General features: G+C 40.0%; 1 protein-coding gene across 8 annotated transcripts in view; it reads left to right on the plus strand.

Moving 5' to 3' along the window:
- LIN52 (lin-52 DREAM MuvB core complex component) overlaps positions 1-18,335 on the plus strand; it is a 143,344-nt gene that overhangs the window by 32,226 nt on the left and 92,783 nt on the right. Inside the window, exon 6 of one of the 8 annotated variants that reach the window (XM_082733549.1) lies at positions 11,564-11,811. The exons of the other annotated variants lie outside the window; for them this stretch is intronic. Coding sequence (XP_082589675.1) covers positions 11,564-11,616 — 53 coding nt within the window. The 3' untranslated portion in view covers positions 11,617-11,811. Of the gene's footprint in view, positions 1-11,563; positions 11,812-18,335 lie in introns of those variants that run through there. 8 annotated transcript variants of the gene reach the window in all.

Genomic DNA, 18,335 nt, shown 5'->3' on the forward strand with positions numbered 1-18,335 from the left:
TAACATTTGTCACATTTGCTTTATCTTTCCACATATATTTTATTATTTTATTCTTGAACAATTTGAGAGCTAGCTGCAGAAACCATGACACTTTATAAGTACTTTAACATTATTTTTAAAGAATGAGGACATTCTCCTACATATCTACAATATAATTTTAGTGCAGTCAAGAAATTTAACGTGATCCAATCCTCTGACATGCAATCCATATTGTGTATGTGACATACAATCCAGATTTCTCCAATTTTTAAAAAAATTTTTGTTTATTTATTTGAGAGAGAGAGAGAGAGAGAATGAGAGGAGGGAGGTCAGTGGGAGACAGACTCCCTGCTGAGCAGAAAGCCCTATGTGGGGTTCCATCCCGGGATTCAAGGATTATGATCTGAGCCGAAGGCAGTCGCTTAACCAGCTGAGCCACCCAGGTGCCCCAGATTTCTCCAATTTAAACAGAAGTTTTGAATTTTAGTGTAGTTCATTTTAGCAGTATTTTTCCTTTTTGTTAATGCCACACCTCTCATTTTAGTTTGGGTTATGATAATGTCAAAGCTGTAGTATCTTAGAACTAAGTATTAAATTACTTGATATGTGACTTGGGCTGGTTGAATTCTTTCCTTCCCCCACTTCTCCCTCATGGGGATATCGGAATATCATTATTGGTTACATAATAGAAAAAATTCACACACAGTGAGACTGTGTTTTCCGCAACTTACTGGTTTCCTGATTTGATATGTAAGTTTTCTGACAACCTTATTGAGTGATGCATTTTTTTTTAAAGATTTTATTTATTTATTTGACAGAGAGAGATCACAAGCAGGCAGAGAGGCAGGCAGAGAGAGAGGAGGAAGCAGGCTCCCCGCTGAGCAGAGAGCCCGATGCGGGGCTCGATCCCAGGACCCTGGAATCATGACCTGAGCCGAAGGCAGCGGCTTAACCCACTGAGCCACCCAGGCACCCCTGAGTGATGCATTTTTAAATGTGTTATCATTTGTCATGTGAAAATCCTTAGAAAACCACTTCCCTTGAAAAACCAAAGCTTGGGGCACCTGGGTGGCTCAGTGGGTTAAAGCCTCTGCCTTCGGCTCAGGTCATGATCCCAGGGTTCTGGGATCGAGCCCCACATCAGGCTCTCTGCTCAGGGGGGAGCCTGCTTCCTCCTCTCTCTGCCTGCCTCTCTGCCTGCTTGTGATCTCTGCCTGTCAAATAAATAAATAAAATCTTAAAAAAAAAAAAAAAAGAAAGAAAAACCAAAGCTTTTTTAACTGTTTGTTGACTAATTTGGGCACCATATGACAAAGATCTTGCATAATGAACTAATAGCTGAGTTGATGCATATAATTATTTTAGAATTGGATAGGAAAGAATAAGGAAGATTTTAGTCTCACATTAGTAATTAAAACTTGCATCACTTTACTATAAAAGCAGGAGACATCTTTTTGAATGTGTATGGAAACCATTATGGCTAGTAGCATAAGAAATACAGAGTACATTTGTAAAGCAATGGAGAATTTTAAGAATAAAGTTGTTTGGGTGGGATGTGAAAACCATAGGGAATTATACTCGAGTCATTGATTTCAATTGGATTATTAATGTCTTATTTAAGTGCTGTGCTTATAGACCTTACAGTTTGACCCTGAGTGGGAAATCAACCCTGTGCAGTGAATTATTTTTAGAAACAGTTGAGCCTACTAGATAGGTTTCTTTTGGGAAATAGTTTTAAACATTAAAAAAGAAAAAGTAACTTCATGGGGATTGGAACTACATATTGTGCAAATGAATCCATGTCAAATTCCCCAGTCAACTAGAAAGAAAAGCCAGCGTGAAAAAGGAAATGCATTGCTGTAAAGATGCCTGAGGAGAAAGAGCTGGTTTGGGCATCTTTGTCGTGACGGTTTAGGAAATCACTGAAGCACTGTACACAATCTTTAGTGGCTTACTGTCCAGCATAGTTTTTCTTTTTCAATTCATAGACCTTTTTTTTTTTTTTTTAAAGATTTTATTTATTTATTTGACAGAGAGAAATCACAAGTAGTCGGAGAGGCAGGCAGAGAGAGAGAGACGGAAGCAGGCTCCCTGCTGAGCAGAGAGCCCGATGCGGGACTCGATCCCAGGACCCTGAGATCATGACCTGAGCCGAAGGCAGCGGCTTAACCCACTGAGCCACCCAGGCGCCCAATTCATAGACCTTTTGTAGAAATGAATACACTGTAGCTAACGTAAAAACGTGTGAGCAATGATTTTAAGTCCCTTGTTTCATGGTTCCAAACATGTCCCCTCAGAGAGTAGTATGATCATTGGACTCCCTGTGGACATTTTGTGAGGTTTGGGGGTGGTGGTTTTGTATGTGTGTGTTTTGTTTGTTTGTCTGTTTTAAAGATTTTATTTATTTATTTGACAGATCACAAGTAGGCAGAGAGGCAGGCAGAGAGAGAGGAGGAAGTAGGCTCCCTGCTGAGCAGACAGCCCAATGCAAGGCTGGATCTCAGGACCCTGGGACCATGACCTGAGCCTAAGGAAGAGGCTTTAACCCACTGAGCCACCCAGGCACCCCGTGTGTGTGTTTTTTTTAAAGATCTTATTCATTTATTTAAGAGCGAGAACATGCATCAATTGGGAGGAGAGGGAGAAGCAGACTCCCTGCTGAGCAGGGAGGCCCAACTTGGGGCTAGATCCCAGAACTTTGCAATCATGACCTGAGCTGAAGGCAGATGCTTAGCCAGCTGAGCTCCCAGGTGCCCTGTGAGGTTTGCTTTAAAAAAAGAAATTTTTAAGAGGTGAGATTCAGGGAATTATAACTGTATTTGATAGGTTGAAAAGCTTAAGTTTGTCTGGTTTACAGAAAGCTTTAGAAGGGTATACTATCTTATTGTAGTGAACAACTTGTAGGAATTGCTTTTTCAAAATGTAGCTTAAGAAGTACCCCTATTTGGGGCACCTGGTGGCTCAGTCGGCTGAGTGTCCGACTCATGGTTTTCGGCTCAGGTCATGATCTCAGGGTCCTGGGATCGAGCCCCACATAGGGCTCAGTGCTCAGCATAGAGTCTGCTTGTCACTCTTCCTTTGCTCTTCCCCCTGTCTCTCTCTCTCTCTCTCTCACATAAATAAATAAAAATCTTTTTTAAAAAGTACCTCTATTTGAAGAATCTAAGGTTAGTAGAAAGAAGTGATGACCTGAATATGATATAAGAGAGAACATTAACTTGGAGATGAGTAGGTAGGAGCCGGATTATAAATAACTACCAGTTGAGGGCAATACAGTGATTAAGAGCTTGGGTTCTGGAATCCTACAGCTTTATTGTGCACATCAGTCTACCACTTACTCAACTTTCTAAGCCCTAGTTTCTTTGTCTGTGGAATGGAGATAATAACCTTAGAACAGTGGTTCTCAAATGTTTTGGTGTCAGACTTTCTTTACACTCTCAAAGATTTATGGTGACCTGAAAGAGCTATTGTTTGTGTGGGATAAATCTGTTTATATTTACTGTTTCAGAAACTAAAACTGAGAAAACTTAAAAATATTGGGGCACGTGGGTGGCTCAGTCGTTGGGTGTCTGCCTTTGGCTTAGGTCATGATCCTAGGATCCTGGGATCCAACCCTCCATCGGGCTCCCTGCTCAGTGGGGAGCCTGCTTCTCCCTCTCCCATTCCCTGTGCTTGTGTTCCCTCTTGCAGTCTGTCAAATAAATAAATAAATAAAATCTTTAAAAACATTTATTAACAAATTTTAAAATAGGAATATGTCCATTACATATTAACAGAAATAACATCTTTATGAAGAATTACTATTCTAACCTAAAAAATATTGATAAGAGTGGCGTTTTTTTACCTTTTTTTTTTTTTTTTTCGAATTTTCTTACTGTCTGGCTTGATAAAAGACAGCCTGAAAAAGATTTTTGTATCTGCTTCTGCTTTCAAAGTGTTTTATCTTATGTTAGGTAAGCTCTAGAAAACTGCACTGGTCACTTAGGAGAGAATGAGTGGAAAAAGTTATCTTAGTATTATGCATATAATTTTGGTTTCACAGACCCCCTGAAAGATGCTTAGTGATCTTTAGGATCTTTTCTGACCTCACTTTGAGAGCTTTTACCAGAGAGTGTTATTTTTATGATTTGATACAATATCATGTATAAAATTTTTTAGCATAGTTTTGGCACTTAAGTGCTTAAGAATGATCAATTGTTATCGTTGTGGGAACCTAGGAGAAATTTTAAGCATAGTAGGCATGTGATCATATTTACATTCTTAAAAAATATCACTTTGCCAATGTAGTAGAAGATGGATTAATAATAAAAGGAATGAGGTAGAGACAGGGAGAGACAAGTTAGATTTCTTCAGTAAGCCAGACTAAAAAGGTAAGCCTTTGAACTAAGGTGGTAGAAGTGGAAATGGGAAATGAAGGACGGGTTCTAGAAATCTGGGTAGTGGAATGGAATGTCTTAGTAACTGACTGGTTGTATTGGGTTGAGGGAGTTCTGGGAAATAAGAATGAGGACTCAAGAATGACTTCGGGGTGCCTGACTGGCTTAGTTGAGTGCATGCAACCCTTGATCTCAAAGTTGGGAGTTCAAGCCCCATTTTGGGTACAGAGATTACTTTAAAAAAAAATTTTTCCCCCCTACTTAGCAATCTGGTAACTGGGAACACTTAAAAAAAAAAATAAGAAAGAAAGAATGACTCTTAGAGTACACCTTAAATTTGCACAGAGTTATATTTCAAGTTTTAAAAAAATGACGGTTAGGTTCCTGGCTTGGATAAATATGGGAAGAAGATCACCTTTGAGAAGAAAGATTGGAGAAAGGGGTGCCAGCATGGCTCAGTCAGTTGGGAGTCTGCTTTCGGATCAGGTCATGATCCCAGGGGCTTGGGATTGAGCCCTGCGTTGGGCTTCCTGCTCAGTTGAGAGTCTTCTCCTTTTCTCCCTCTGCTTCTTCTCCTGCTCGTGCTCACACGTGCAGTCTCTCAAATAAATAAAATCTTAAAAAAAAAAAAAGAAGGTTGGAGAATTCAGTTGTAAGACTATGTGTAGGCAATTTATGAGGATCTACCCAGAATATAGTTAAATGTATGGCTCTAGTGGCAGGAAATAAGAGTTTGAACATCATCAGCTTATAGGTTCTAATTAAAGCTATCAGGGAGACAGAGATCATCCAGGAAGGATGTGTGATGTTAAAACAGAATTCTGGTGTGGTAGGCACATTCTGAGATGGTCTCTCTGATCCTTGCTACTGGTATTTATGCCCTTTCGTGATCTTATTATTCCCTTGAGTGTGGGCTGGATCTAGTGACAGCAGAAGTGATGGAATGCTACTTCTCTGATTAAATTACAAAAAGACCATGACTTCTGTTTTGTTCTCCCTCATTACCCTTTCAGAAAAGCAAGCTGCCATATTGTGAGTGTGGAGAGAAAAACTGGCTTGGGAATTATAAGAGCCTGGTCATTGGGAACAGACTTATTCTAATACTTACTAAACTTGACAGCTTATCTTTCTCTGACCTCATTTTCCTTGTCTATAAAATGGTGGTAATAATAATACCTATCTTATTGGGTTGTTGAGAGGATTAAATTGGATGATAATTATAAAATGCCTGGTATAGATCTTCGTGACCTTAGATCTGGCCACAGATTCTTACATATGACAGCAAAAAATACAAGCAACAAAATAAAAAATACATGGATTGGACCTCATTAAAGTTAGAGACATTTGTGCATCAAAGGACATTATTGAGAAAGTGAAATTTCAACCCACGGAATGGGAGAAGACTTGCAAATCATTTCTCTGATAAGAGGCTAGTACCTACTCTATGTAAAAAACTCTTAAAACTCAACAACAAAAAGGACAACCCAGTTTAAAAAAATGGGCAAAGGGCTTGAGTGGACATTTCTCCAAAGAAGATATACAAATGGCCAATAAGTACATAAAAAGATGTTGAACATCATTAGTCATTAGGGAAGTGCAATCATAGATGCAATGGGATATCATTTCAAATGCACTAAAATGGCTATAAAATTTTAATAGTTTTTTAAAAACAGAAAATAACAAATATTGGCAAGGATGTAGTGAAATTAGAACGCTCCTATGTTGCTGGTGGAAATGTAAAATGATGTGGGCACTGTGGGAAAATTGAGTGGTTCCTTAAAGATTAAACAGAATTACCACATGACCCAGAAATTCTACTATTAGGTAAATACCCAGAAAAATGGAAGATGTATGCAAACAAATACTTGCACATGTCAGTACTATTCCATGTTAGCCAAAAGGTGGAAACAGACTAAATGTCCACTAACAGATGAGTGGATAAGCAAAATATAGTGTGTGTGTGTGTGTGTGTGTGTGTGTGTGTATGTGTAATGGAATATTATTCAGCCATAAAAATGAATAAAGTACTGATACGTAGTCCAACATGGATGAATCTCAAAAACATTATACTAACAAGGAAGCCAGATACAAAAATGTCACATACTCTATGATTCCATTTATATGAGACATCCTGGGTAGATAAACCCATAGAGACAGAGAAAGGACAGGAGAAAGGGCAGGAGATGGGATAGAAATGGGGGTGACTGCTTTAATGGGTACAGGAATTTCTTTTGGAGTGATGAAGATGTTTTGGGATTCGATGTAATTGGTGATTGCACAGTGTTATGACTATACTAAATGCCATTGAAATGTACAGTTAAAAATTTCACCTCAGTAAGAAAAATGCATAGGAAGGTGCTTGACACCTAGGAAGTTAGCAATAAATTCTAGATTTTATTATTGCCCAGTGTCACTTTTGTCAATGATTTAGATGAGTGACCTTGGGCATTAGTTTCCTCAGTGAAAAACAAAGTGGTTGGACTAGAAGACCCCTGAGATCCTTACAGCATTAAAATTCTATTATTTTAAGACATAGTATTTAACTCATGGTATAAGGAAGACCAACTCTTAACTCTTTCTGGGTTTCTCCTTTGCTCTCACGTTGCTGTCACACTGTACTGTCAAAACACTTTTTTTTTTTTTAAGATTTTATTTCTTGGATAGAGAGGGACACAGCAAGTGAGGGAACACAAGCAGGGGGAGTGGGAGAGAGCCTCCGCTGAGCAGGGAGCCCTATGCGGCGTTCAATCCCAGGACCCTGGAATCACCACTCGAGCTGAAGGCAGACGCTTAACGACTGAGCCACCCAGGTGCCTTATCACAGCACTTCTGACACCACCTGTGGTTTTTTTGTCCCCACACTAAGCAATTCGGTGACACCAACTGGGTGTCCTACAGTTGAACTCAATTCTGACTCGCTGGAGATACTGCCAGATCCCACAGCGTACGGGCTCAGTCCTGCAGGACTCCCCTCCCTCCCACTTCAGATACCAGTCGCAAGGCCCGGTTGTCAGTTGTGCATGTGACTGATCAAGTATAAATCAGATGTTCCCACAAACTCTTTCTTGGGTTTGATTATTTGCTAGAGCACTTCACAGAACTCAGGAAAAGTTTACTGTTCACCAGTTTATTATAAAAGAATATGGTAAAGGATACAGATGTACATCCAGCTGGAAGAGGTGTGTGGGGCAGAGCATGTGGAAAAGGCACAGAGCTCCCATGCTTTCTCTAGATGAGTCACTCTGCCAGCACCTTCTCGTGTTTACCAGCCCAGAAGCCCGACAGACCCTATACTTTGTTCATTTTAATGGAGGCTTTAATCACATAGCCACGATCAATCATTAACTCCATTTCCAGCCCCTCTCCCCTTTCTGGAGATGTGAGTGGTATCAATGACAATCCCAAGCTTCTAATCATGGCTTGGTCTTTCTGGTGAGCAGCCCCCAAACAGGAGCCAACCCAGAGTCACCTCATTAGAACAAAAGACACTGCTCTCTCCCAGAAGATGCCAGGGGATTTAACAACTCTGTGTTAGAAGCTGGGGTCAAAGATTGAATATTAGAACAAAAGATGCTCATAGGTTTCTTACCACTTAGGAAATTATGAGTTTTAGGAACTTTGTGCCAGGAACCAGGGGCAGGAACCAATATGTATACTTTTTATTATCTCACATTCATACAGCAAATATTTATTGTGTGCTTTCAGGGTACTGTGCTAGGTACCAAGGACTTAGCAGTAAATAAGAGAGATGGTTTCTGCTGTCACAGAGCTAACATTGTCGTAGAAAAGGCATTACGCAAATAATTGTTTGCTGATAAATTGTTTTAAGCACAATGTGGGGCAGAGGTCAAGTGATCGTTCTCCTGAGGAAAAGATACTTAAGTATGAAGAATGAATTGGAGTTAATTGAGTGAAGGAAAGGGAAATGAGCTTTCTAGAAGGAATAGCAATTCTGGTTGTGGGAAGGAATACTATAGGGTCCTTGCAGAGCTGAAAGAAGGCTAATATGCCTGAAACAGACAGTGATGGCTGAAGTAGACAAAGGCTGGATCGTGTAAAACTTTTGGTTGTATTAAGGATTTTGGACATTATCCTAAGAACAGTGGGAAATCATTGAAGGGCTTAAGCAAGCAATATTCAGCATCTGGCCACGTAGAGAATGGTATGGAGGGCGGCAAGAGGAACCAGGGACAGCAAGTAGGAGGTCATTGCAATAGCCAAGACTGTGATGCTTAGAACTGATGCCTAGAGGCCAGGGAGGGAGATCACGGAGTTTGATAGTGATTTAGGACAAAGTCTTGATTGATTTTCTCTGCAACATGAAAAAGGAGAGGGAGTTGTCAGCAAAGAGTCCCAGATTTCTCCCCTGATCAGGTAAATCAGTGGCATGTAAAGAACATTGGAAAGCCTTCTGATTTTGGCTGAGATGGAATAGCAGGGACTAGATTCATTTCTAGTCCCACCTGGAACAATTTTTAATGACAAAATATATGAAACAGTGGTTTTAGGACACTGACAGCAGGCAACAAAAAACAGGGGTCTCTGAGATAGGTAGTAAATGAGATGAGCCCCATGATTGTCCCAGCTTACTGCTTCCAGAGTTTTCAAGATGTGGTTTAGGGAGGGGGATCCCAGGCAGAGACTGGCTAACTTCCTGACTTGAAGAAACAGAGCCAAGAGTCTGGAGAGACCAAGGCAGCTGGCGTTCACGGGACAGAGTTCCAGAAAGGAGAAGGCTGCACAGAGAGAGAATCCTGGAGATCTGCAGAGGGCCCTCTTAGAGGCTCCAGCTAAGTACCAATCAGCACATTCATGGGAGGAAACTACTTGAGGCTGAAGAGAGTACTACCATCTGAAGGGGTTGGGGCCAACAGTGGCTAACACCACAATCCAGGACTAGTGAGTGCCTAGTCCCACCAGCCAGACTGGGAAAAGCTCATCATTCACAGGACTCAGAAAGGTTTTGCCTTAGTTGTGGTGAATACATTTGTCGGAACTTCCCACACTGTACATTTCAAGTATGTGCAGTTCATATATGAATTATATCTCACCAAACTTCTAAAAAATAACAATGGAAGAAAAACAGATTTGCCAGAAAAGATGATAAGTTTGGTTTTTGACTCGGGGTTTGGCTTTCGATGTTAATTGGAGACATTGTGTAGGCAGTTGAATGTGTGGATGAGCGAGGTAGTTTTGTCGGGTGGTAGAGGCAGTTTGGAATGGAGTGAGGAATGAGTGGAAGATAGGAAATGTAAATAATGCTCTCAGAGTTCAGCAGTTTAGAGGAAGAGAAGGTGGTTGCTCGAGGGAGAAGTGGAGTCAAAGTGTTTTGTTTGCTGTTAGACAGTAGACTTGTTTGTGTTTAAATTCCAGTGGCAAAGATGGGAGACACAGGTGAAAAGGGGTGAAGTATAAGCAAGCATCCTGGGAAGGAGGGGCCAGGGTTTAGAACACAAGTGTGCTGGCCTTATGTTGGAAGGGAGAGCCACTGTGTCGTAAGCAGAAGATGGGGAGAACAGGTGATGATGCAGGTCTGTGCATCAGTGGAAAGACGAGGGAGTACCTGTGTGTTACATCAGAGCGTTTCCTTTTCTGTTCCTCTTCAATTTAAATTGAATAAACATATCAGCAAGTGAAGAAGTAAGTAAATATGCTTTTAATGTGAACAGCCACCAAAACTCCAACATGATTTAGGAATTAAGTTGTTTATTCTTGGGGTACCTGGGTGGCTTAGTTGGTGAAGCATTCAACTCTTGATTTCTGCTCAGGTCATGATGTCAGGGTTGTGAGATCAAGCCTCATGTTGGGTTCTGTGCTGGACGTGGAATCTGCTTAAGATTCTCTCTCCTGGGGTGCCTGGGTGGCTCAGTGGGTTGGGCCTCTGCCTGATTCAGGGTCCTGGGATCCAGCCCCACATCCGGCTTTCTGCTCGGCAGGGGGCCTGCTTTCCCCCTCCCCCTGCTTCTCTGCCTACTTGTGACCTCTCTCTCTGTGTCAAATAAATAAAATCTTAAAAAAAAAAAAAAAAGATTCTCTCTCCTCTTCTACCCCTACCCATTAAAAAAAAAAAAAAGTTATTTATTCTTAAGGACACTGGTTTCTTCTTTGCCTACCCAGGCCGTCCTACAACAAACAATCAGCCCAGATCCTGTCCCCCATCATCCAGTGTGGTTTGTTAAATACCACACTTGTGCTTTTCCTGGGTTCTGGCAATCTTAAATATATTCCTGTTGTCAGCTTGGAATTCCTAAATGCAGGAGTGTTTCTAATTGAGATTTGGAGGATAACCAAGAATAAGAATTGTTTGTATTTACAAAGTGACTTACTTAAGAAGTGGACAGTGTTCTGGTCTTTAGATTTTAGTTTGTGGTTTCTTACGCTCTTTAAAATAACATCTAATGTGGGGAAAATGGGTTCTAAAATGTAAATGCCCTACTGGGTTTTCTTTAGGATAAAAACGGTCATATAGCATTGTAGAGGAATGAGAAATGGTGTGTGAAATGCTTAGCAAAGGTCTAAATAAAGAAAGTACATGTCGTCCTAATGATGTAGCTGTATACACAGTTAGACGTCTGACCAGAGACTGTGAGAACCAGAGATACTGCTTATCTAACTGAAAATAATTATTAAAGCTGCAGAGGGTTTTTTTGTAAATTTTTTTTTTAAGATTTTATTTACTTATTAGAGAGTGTGGAAGAGAGGGACAGAGGGAGAGAGATAAGCAGACTCCTTGAGACCCTGGAATCAAGACCTTGGAAAAGACAGACACTTAACTGACTGAGCCACCCAGGCACCCCTGTAGTGTGTATTTTTAAAAGTTAAATATGAACTTTATTTTTTTTTAACCATTTTAAAACAACACGTATTCATTAGAGAAAATATAAAGAAAGCAAAAATCCAACAAAATCACAGTGTCCCAAAATGGTGGTCACTTTTAACATTTTAGTAAACATTCTTCCAAGTCATCCAAACATCTCTAAGAAATATTATAATCATGTATGTACACACACACACACACGTATGCTTATAAATAGAAATTTTACATGCATGGCATCATGCTATTCTTGTTCTGTAACCTGCTTTTTCAGCTTAGTTCATTGTGGACATCTTTCAGTGTCTGTGAAAACATAGTAAAATCATTAGTTTTATGATTGTGCAGAATACCGTTAGATAGTTATTTACCTAATATTTTGTTAATTCTCTCTTAGTGGACATTCAGGTTGTTTCCAGTGTTTCACCAAAGGAACTCATGCTGCAGTGAGCATCTTTTGCGAGACCAAAGTGAATGGCGCATTTAACATTTTTTTATGCATATGGACAACGTGACCTCCACACTTGTCCAAATAATATTTCTGAGAGTAGTGAATGAAAGCACTGTATTCCTCCAACTTAGCCAACGCTGGATATTGTTAAACTTTTTAATATTCGCCATTTTATAGAAAAATTATGTTTCAGTATTTTTTACATGTATTTCTTTGATCTCTAATAAAGTTGTGTTTATTGGTCACATGTTTTCCTCTTTTTTTTTTTTTTAAAGATTTATTTATTTATTTGACAGAGAGAGATTATAAGTAGGCAGAGAGGCAGGCAGAGAGAGAGAGGAGGAAGCAGGCTCCCTGCTGAGCAGAGAGCCCGATGCGGGACTCGATCCCAGGACCCTGAGATCATGACCTGAGCCGAAGGCAGCGGCTTAACCCACTGAGCCACCCAGGCGCCCACATGTTTTCCTCTTTTATGAATTTCCTGTTATCATACTTATCTATGTGTCTGTTGGCGTCAGCTTCCCTTTTTTGAAGATTTTATTTATTTATTTGACAGAGATCACAAGTAAGCAGAGAGGCAGGCAGAGAGAGAGGGAGAGGCAGGCTTCCTGATGAGCAGAGAGCCTGATGTGCGGAGCTTGATCCCAGGACCCTGGGATTGTGACCTGAGCTGAAGGCAGAGCGTTTAACCCACTGAGCCACCTGGGTGCCCCAGCTTCCCATTTTTTAAGGGGAGGAAACTGAGGTCTAAAGAAGTGAAGTGACTTTCTCATGGTCAGCCAGCAATTTAGGGAGAGATTCGGTAATCATAGCATGCTAGAGCTGGAGGGGGATTTTAGACATCAGTGAGTCCCAGCCCCCTAATGTTACAGATGCAGAGACAGGCCTAAAGATATTAGGTGGCTTGACTAAGGACAGCTACACAGCTCAGTAATGACAGAACCAGGAATCTGAATCATGTGTCATGAAGAAGGGGAGGCAAGTACCATTTTTGAGCCTGCTGTGTTTCTTACATGTTTTCTCATTTAATTCTCATTATTATTTTAATATAGTTGACGCTTGAATAATGCAGGGGTTGGAGCGCCGAACCCTCCTGTGCAGGCAAAATCCTCATAGAACTTTCGACTCCCCCCAAACTTAATTACTAATGACCAATTTTTGACCTGAAACCTTAACCAATAACATAAAGAGTTCATTAACAGATATTTTATATGTTATATTTAAATACTGTAGCCTTAACAATAAAATAAACAGGGAAAACAAAATGTTATTAAGGAAATCATAAGAAAGCAAAAATACATTTATAGTACTGTACTGTATTTGCCAAAAAGATATCTACAGTAAAAGTGTAGTTTAAACTCGTGTTGTCCCAGGGTCAGCTGTACTCCCATTTGAACAGATGAGGTGACCAAAGTTCTTCTGTTCAGAGAGCTTCAGGGATTTGTCCAGTCACACACCTAGTTATTCACAAACCTGGACTGGAATTCAAGTCTTCTCATGCTTAATCCAGGGATATCATTTGCCTCATAAAGTTATAACAGTAGACATTTTTCTTGACTTCACTTAAATATTCATTTGATAACATATGATTTGCCTCTTAAGAACTTATAAAACCATGAGAGACTATGGACTCTGAAAAATAATCTGAGGGGTTTGAAGTGGCGGGGGGGTGGATGGGAGGTTGGGGGACCAGGTGGTGGGTATTGGAGAGGGCACGGATTGCATGGAGCACTGGGTGTGGTACAAAAATAATGAATACTGTAATGCTGAAAATAAATTTAAAAAAATGTAGTAACAAGAAAAAAAAATAATACTCTGCCTCTAGGGGCGCCTGGGTGGCTCAGATGTTAAGCATCTGCCCTTGGCTCAGATCATGATCTCCAGGTCCTGTGACTGAGCCCAGCATCCATTCAGCCCAGCAGGAGGTCTGCTTCTCCCTGTCTGCCTCTCTCCCTGTTTTTGTTCTCTCACTGTCTCAAACAAACAAATAAATAAATCTTTAAACAAACAAACAAAAACTCTGCCTCTGTTTAACAGTTCTTATTTGATACTGGATACCAACCAACCACTTAGGAACTAATTAAGGAGCTTTTCATTATAAGCAAAAACAGATCAGAGACCCCTGGGTGGCTCAGTCTGTTAAGCATTGGACTCTGTTTCAATTCAGGTCATGATCTCAGGTTCTTGGAATCAAGTCCTGTCTCAGCTCTGAGCTCTACAAGGAGTTGGCTGAAGTTTCTTTCTCCCTTACCCTGTGCCCCTCCCCGAGTGCTCACTCTCTCTCTCTCAAGTAAATAAATAAGTCTTAAAAAAAAAAAAAAAAAAAGAAAAGAAAAAAGAAAGGCAAAAACAGACCAGAGTCCATGTCTTACGGCTTATGGGTAAATAGATTTGTGATCCATGAGCTAGATATAACCTAAGTTTTTTATGGTAGAGATGTCTGGGTTGAAACTCTCAGTATTTCCTTAGGACCATCTTTAGTCCATAGAGAGTAAAATCTTAACATGTAAAATGAAAATGACATGTGGATTCTCTGAAGTGTAAAATGGACCTGAAATCATCAGGGGGTCAATAGGAACAAAATCGAAACCATGTCAGTTACATCCTCCGTATCTCAAAAAAAAAAAGTGCCTGTGCCTGTTAACGTTCATTTCTTGACAGGTCTCAGAATTTCAAAATCATATTAGAGCTAATTTGGTTGAAGCTTCATCCTGCAGAGATGTACAGAGGTTAGTATTGACTTCTGTATCACTTTGCTGACACTGTTGGTTTGCTTCACTTGTGTAGAAGTTAGTTGGTAAAAATATGTGTTCTGCATTTCTACTTTCCAGAGAGGTCTTGTAAATGTTTGGGTTGATGTTTTTTAAACCTGCTAGTTTCATCTAACTCATTTGGGGAGAAATGAAAGAGTGTAGCATCTGATAGAATCCTCTTTTTTTTTCCCTTTACAGGGGATTTTATAGGATTATAAAATAGGGGGGCCAACAATTAACTCATATTATTCTAATCTTTAATCACGGGACTCTGTTAAGTTGCATTATGTAAGAAATAGACATTATTTCTTTGATATTTTTTCTGATTTACTTTCTTGGCGTAAGAGTTACACATTGATTAGCACTTACAGATTGTAGTAAAGTCAAGGGTTTTTGTTTCATTTTGCCTTTTTTTGTTTTTTCCCTTTTGTTTTTTCCTCCCCTCCTGTAGCTTTTATGAATTAAAAAACAAGGTTGACTGGTTTAGGGCAGTGATATGGTTTAGCTGCACCACGTTTCTGCCCATGCCAAGATGGCCTTTAGCTCAGTCCACTCCTGAAAAACAAGTATCACCAGAAGTAATTCTTATTCTAGTATCAAACATAACAGTCCTTTAAAATCTCCTTTGGAATGTTGAAAAGAAATCAAATGAAACCTTCAGAATGGTTATTTATTGGGGAAGAAGAAGCCTCCAATTTCATTCACCCATTGTAGCTCCACTTTCTCATTTTAATGCTCAGTCCACAGTGGCGATGGTAAGAGATGGCAGTGGAAGAAGGGACATCACCTTTCCATTTATTGCTTGTTGCAATTTGGCCTGTTTACAGACAGAACTGCTCTGGGGGTTCTTCCAGTAGAGAGCGAAGGAAATCAAGAGAGCAGGGAGAAATCCGCATTTACACATGACCTGTGAATTGGCTAATTTTTAACCCACAGTTAGTTAAGAAATGATTACAGCCTGAGGAGTCATGACCTCAACTTTTCATCAGCTCCATTGGATTGTGCCTCAGTTTGGAAATGAAGGAGGTATGCGGGAAGTTTTAATTGTACCTGTGTGATTTATCCCTAGTCAGCTCTTTAATTTCTTCTGGCTGTCTGAGGTTTCCGACATGCTGTAAATTTCCCCAACTTTTTCATTATCTGCAATTTCTTTATGACTCGTGAATCGGAGTGGAGAGAGAGTATGGATTTACAGCAGAGATAAACATGTCCATAAAGTCTGTATCTGTGTCAGTAATTGTACTGCTGTCAGTGACTGTCCTGTTTTACAGGCCTCTCTTGGGAAAGGAACAGGCTTCACTACCAGCCACACTGAAATGCTTGCTTTGATTTGCATTAACTTGCTGGGAGATTAGGTAGGAATGGTGGGATAGAAATTGATACTGGACTTTGGCCTCTCTTGTTTATTTGTTTGTTTAAAGTCAGATGACATTGTGTTGGATAACTGTATTGAAGATAGACCATGGACAATACTCACTTCCTAAGTGAGATGCAACTTGATTGAGATGGTGGATGTGAAAAAAATCTCTTCGAACTTCTTGTTATGTATTGCCTTTAAGATGACTTCCATTTTCTATCACCGTTGATAATTAAACTTTCTATTTTCCTTTTGTTAGTCCCCCCCCAATGATTTATTTATTTATTTACTTGACAGAGATAAAGAGAGAGCACAAGTTAGGCAGAGAGGCAGGTAGGGGGCGGTGGGGAAGCAGGCGCCCCCCTGAGTGGAGAGCCCGATGCGGGGCTTGATCCCGGGACCCTGAAATCATGACCTGAGCTGAAGGCAGAGGCTTAACCCACTGAGCCACCCAGGTGCCCTTCCTTTCATCAGTTTTAAAGCACAGTATTTCTCTTTCAGAACATTCATTCCTCAAGTGGGGCCAGCTGGCGTTTTGGCGATGATTCCATCTGCCATGTCTTAATTCTCAGTTCTTACGGCTCTTTGCTGATTGCTTGAAGTGGGGTGCCCTCAACCATTTGCTGTGAGAAAGGAAGTCTTAAATCATAGAGAAATTCTTAATATTCCGTCTTTAAAGACCCTTCAGGATTTGTCTAGTATTTTCTTAGAGGAATTGTGAAAGAAACTAAAGAGAAGTCCTTTAAAAATAGATGGAGAAGCAAACACACATATTTTTCTTCTAGTACGTTTTGTATTGGAGCACATCCCTCAAGAATCAGAACTGTCCTTGCATACGCTGAACCTTATGTGGGGCAGTTTAAAAGGATAGTAGGTGACAGTACAGTTTAACAAAGAGAGGATAAGATGCAGCATGAATCTTGACCCTCAGTCAGCCCACGCATCTAAGTAATATGGAGAGTTATCTAGTTGATTTTTCCGTACCTTTAACTTCTCTTCCTTCTTCTGCTTGCATTCTTTTTGCCATCTTTCTACCAGTAGATGGGAGAGGGAAGATTAAAGGAGAAGATATGATACAAAATTGTTTGGCTTCTTTCCAGAAGCTGCAGTGAAAAGTATGGCTAGAGAAAATTGTGGCTAAAATGAAATGTGAAATTATCTGTGGTTTTAATTCTCTATGTCTCCTGTTGCCATAATAGAGTTTCTTCTGACTCAGCAAGGGATAAACTACTTTCTTTGGGTGAGAGGAGTAAGCCACTCAGGCCCCTTATTTGTCAGTCAGACCTTGACCTTTTTTAGAATAGGAGCCTGCTCCGTGCTCATTTTCTTCCTTCCCATCACACCAAGCAGTGTTCCTCACAGAGTCAGTGACATTTTTAACCTAATTCTAGTTTGGGAAACTTCTGGCATGTGGCTTCCTAGGTCTGATTTAACAAACATACATGATAACCTAAAAATGACCAAACAAACGAAACCCCGAGATGTCTTCTAAACTTGGTGTTGTAACTTCTGGTTTTGTTTTATGAACTTAAAAAGTTTTCTTTAATGAATGCCTTATTGGAAGTGCTCAGCATTCATTTTGATGTAGACCTTCATTTTTTCTTTTGTTTTTTATCCATTTTATGCAATCTGGTTGTCTGCACACATTTGGACTAGGTTAAGGAGTTTCATCTATATGCCTGCTTACTTGGTCAAAAGAATGAGAAGTCTCGGCCTGATTATAGAAATAAGCCTTCTGATTTCTCAGGTGAAAGGCTTGTTATTACTATGACTATCCCCTCTCAGAAAATAGTTTTGGAGGTGGGGAGAGTATAGTATTCTAGCTTTGCAAGGGAAGTACTTTTCTTCTGGTTGGAGGGAAAAGAGTTTATGGTTTTCTGCTTCTCTTTCTGCTGCCATCAGCTGTCAAATTCAGGAAAAACAAGGGTCTAATTAGTCAACAGTATCTCAGTGTTGGAGAATAATAGCATGAACAAAGAAAAGAGCAACACAATAAAACATTATTTGAATATGAATTTGTGTACCTGTTATTTGCTGAATGGCTCCACAGCAGGAATTGATGACTTTGTATTAAAGGGTTAATAAATGTAGGCACCAGAGAATGATTCCGGAACGTGTCTCCAGACTAAAAAACGACAGGCAGTTCTTCCTCACTTTCCTCAATCAGGCTGAGAATGGAACCCAAGAGTAGCCAGGCTTGAAACTAAAGGGAGGGCTCGAGTATTGATCTGTTAACTGCTTGTAGAAGAGACCCTTCTTGAGTGAAAAATCCTCAAGTGGTGTTTTACTTTTTAAGATCTCAGACTTCCTTGGCTCGTATAGATTAAAAAGTGTATTTCAGATTTCCAAGTAAAAGAATATTAATGCCACAAATAGGTCAAGAAAGAAGCTTCCTTTCACTAACTGAAGAAGATATGTCATTAAGCCTTTTTTTCTTCCACAGTTCTTTTTATGAAAACACATTTTAAATACCCCGTGAGCCTCTCACTGCCACACGTATGTATATGTATATATGTATGCATATACATGTACAAAAATATGTGTACTTTTAAAAATATTTATTTTTTAAGTTTCTCCTTGAACTGTTTGGACATAGTTTCATGCATCA

The sequence above is a fragment of the Mustela nivalis genome (genome assembly GCF_964662115.1).
Source record: "Mustela nivalis genome assembly, chromosome: 6".
NCBI classification, from domain to species: domain Eukaryota; kingdom Metazoa; phylum Chordata; class Mammalia; order Carnivora; family Mustelidae; genus Mustela; species Mustela nivalis.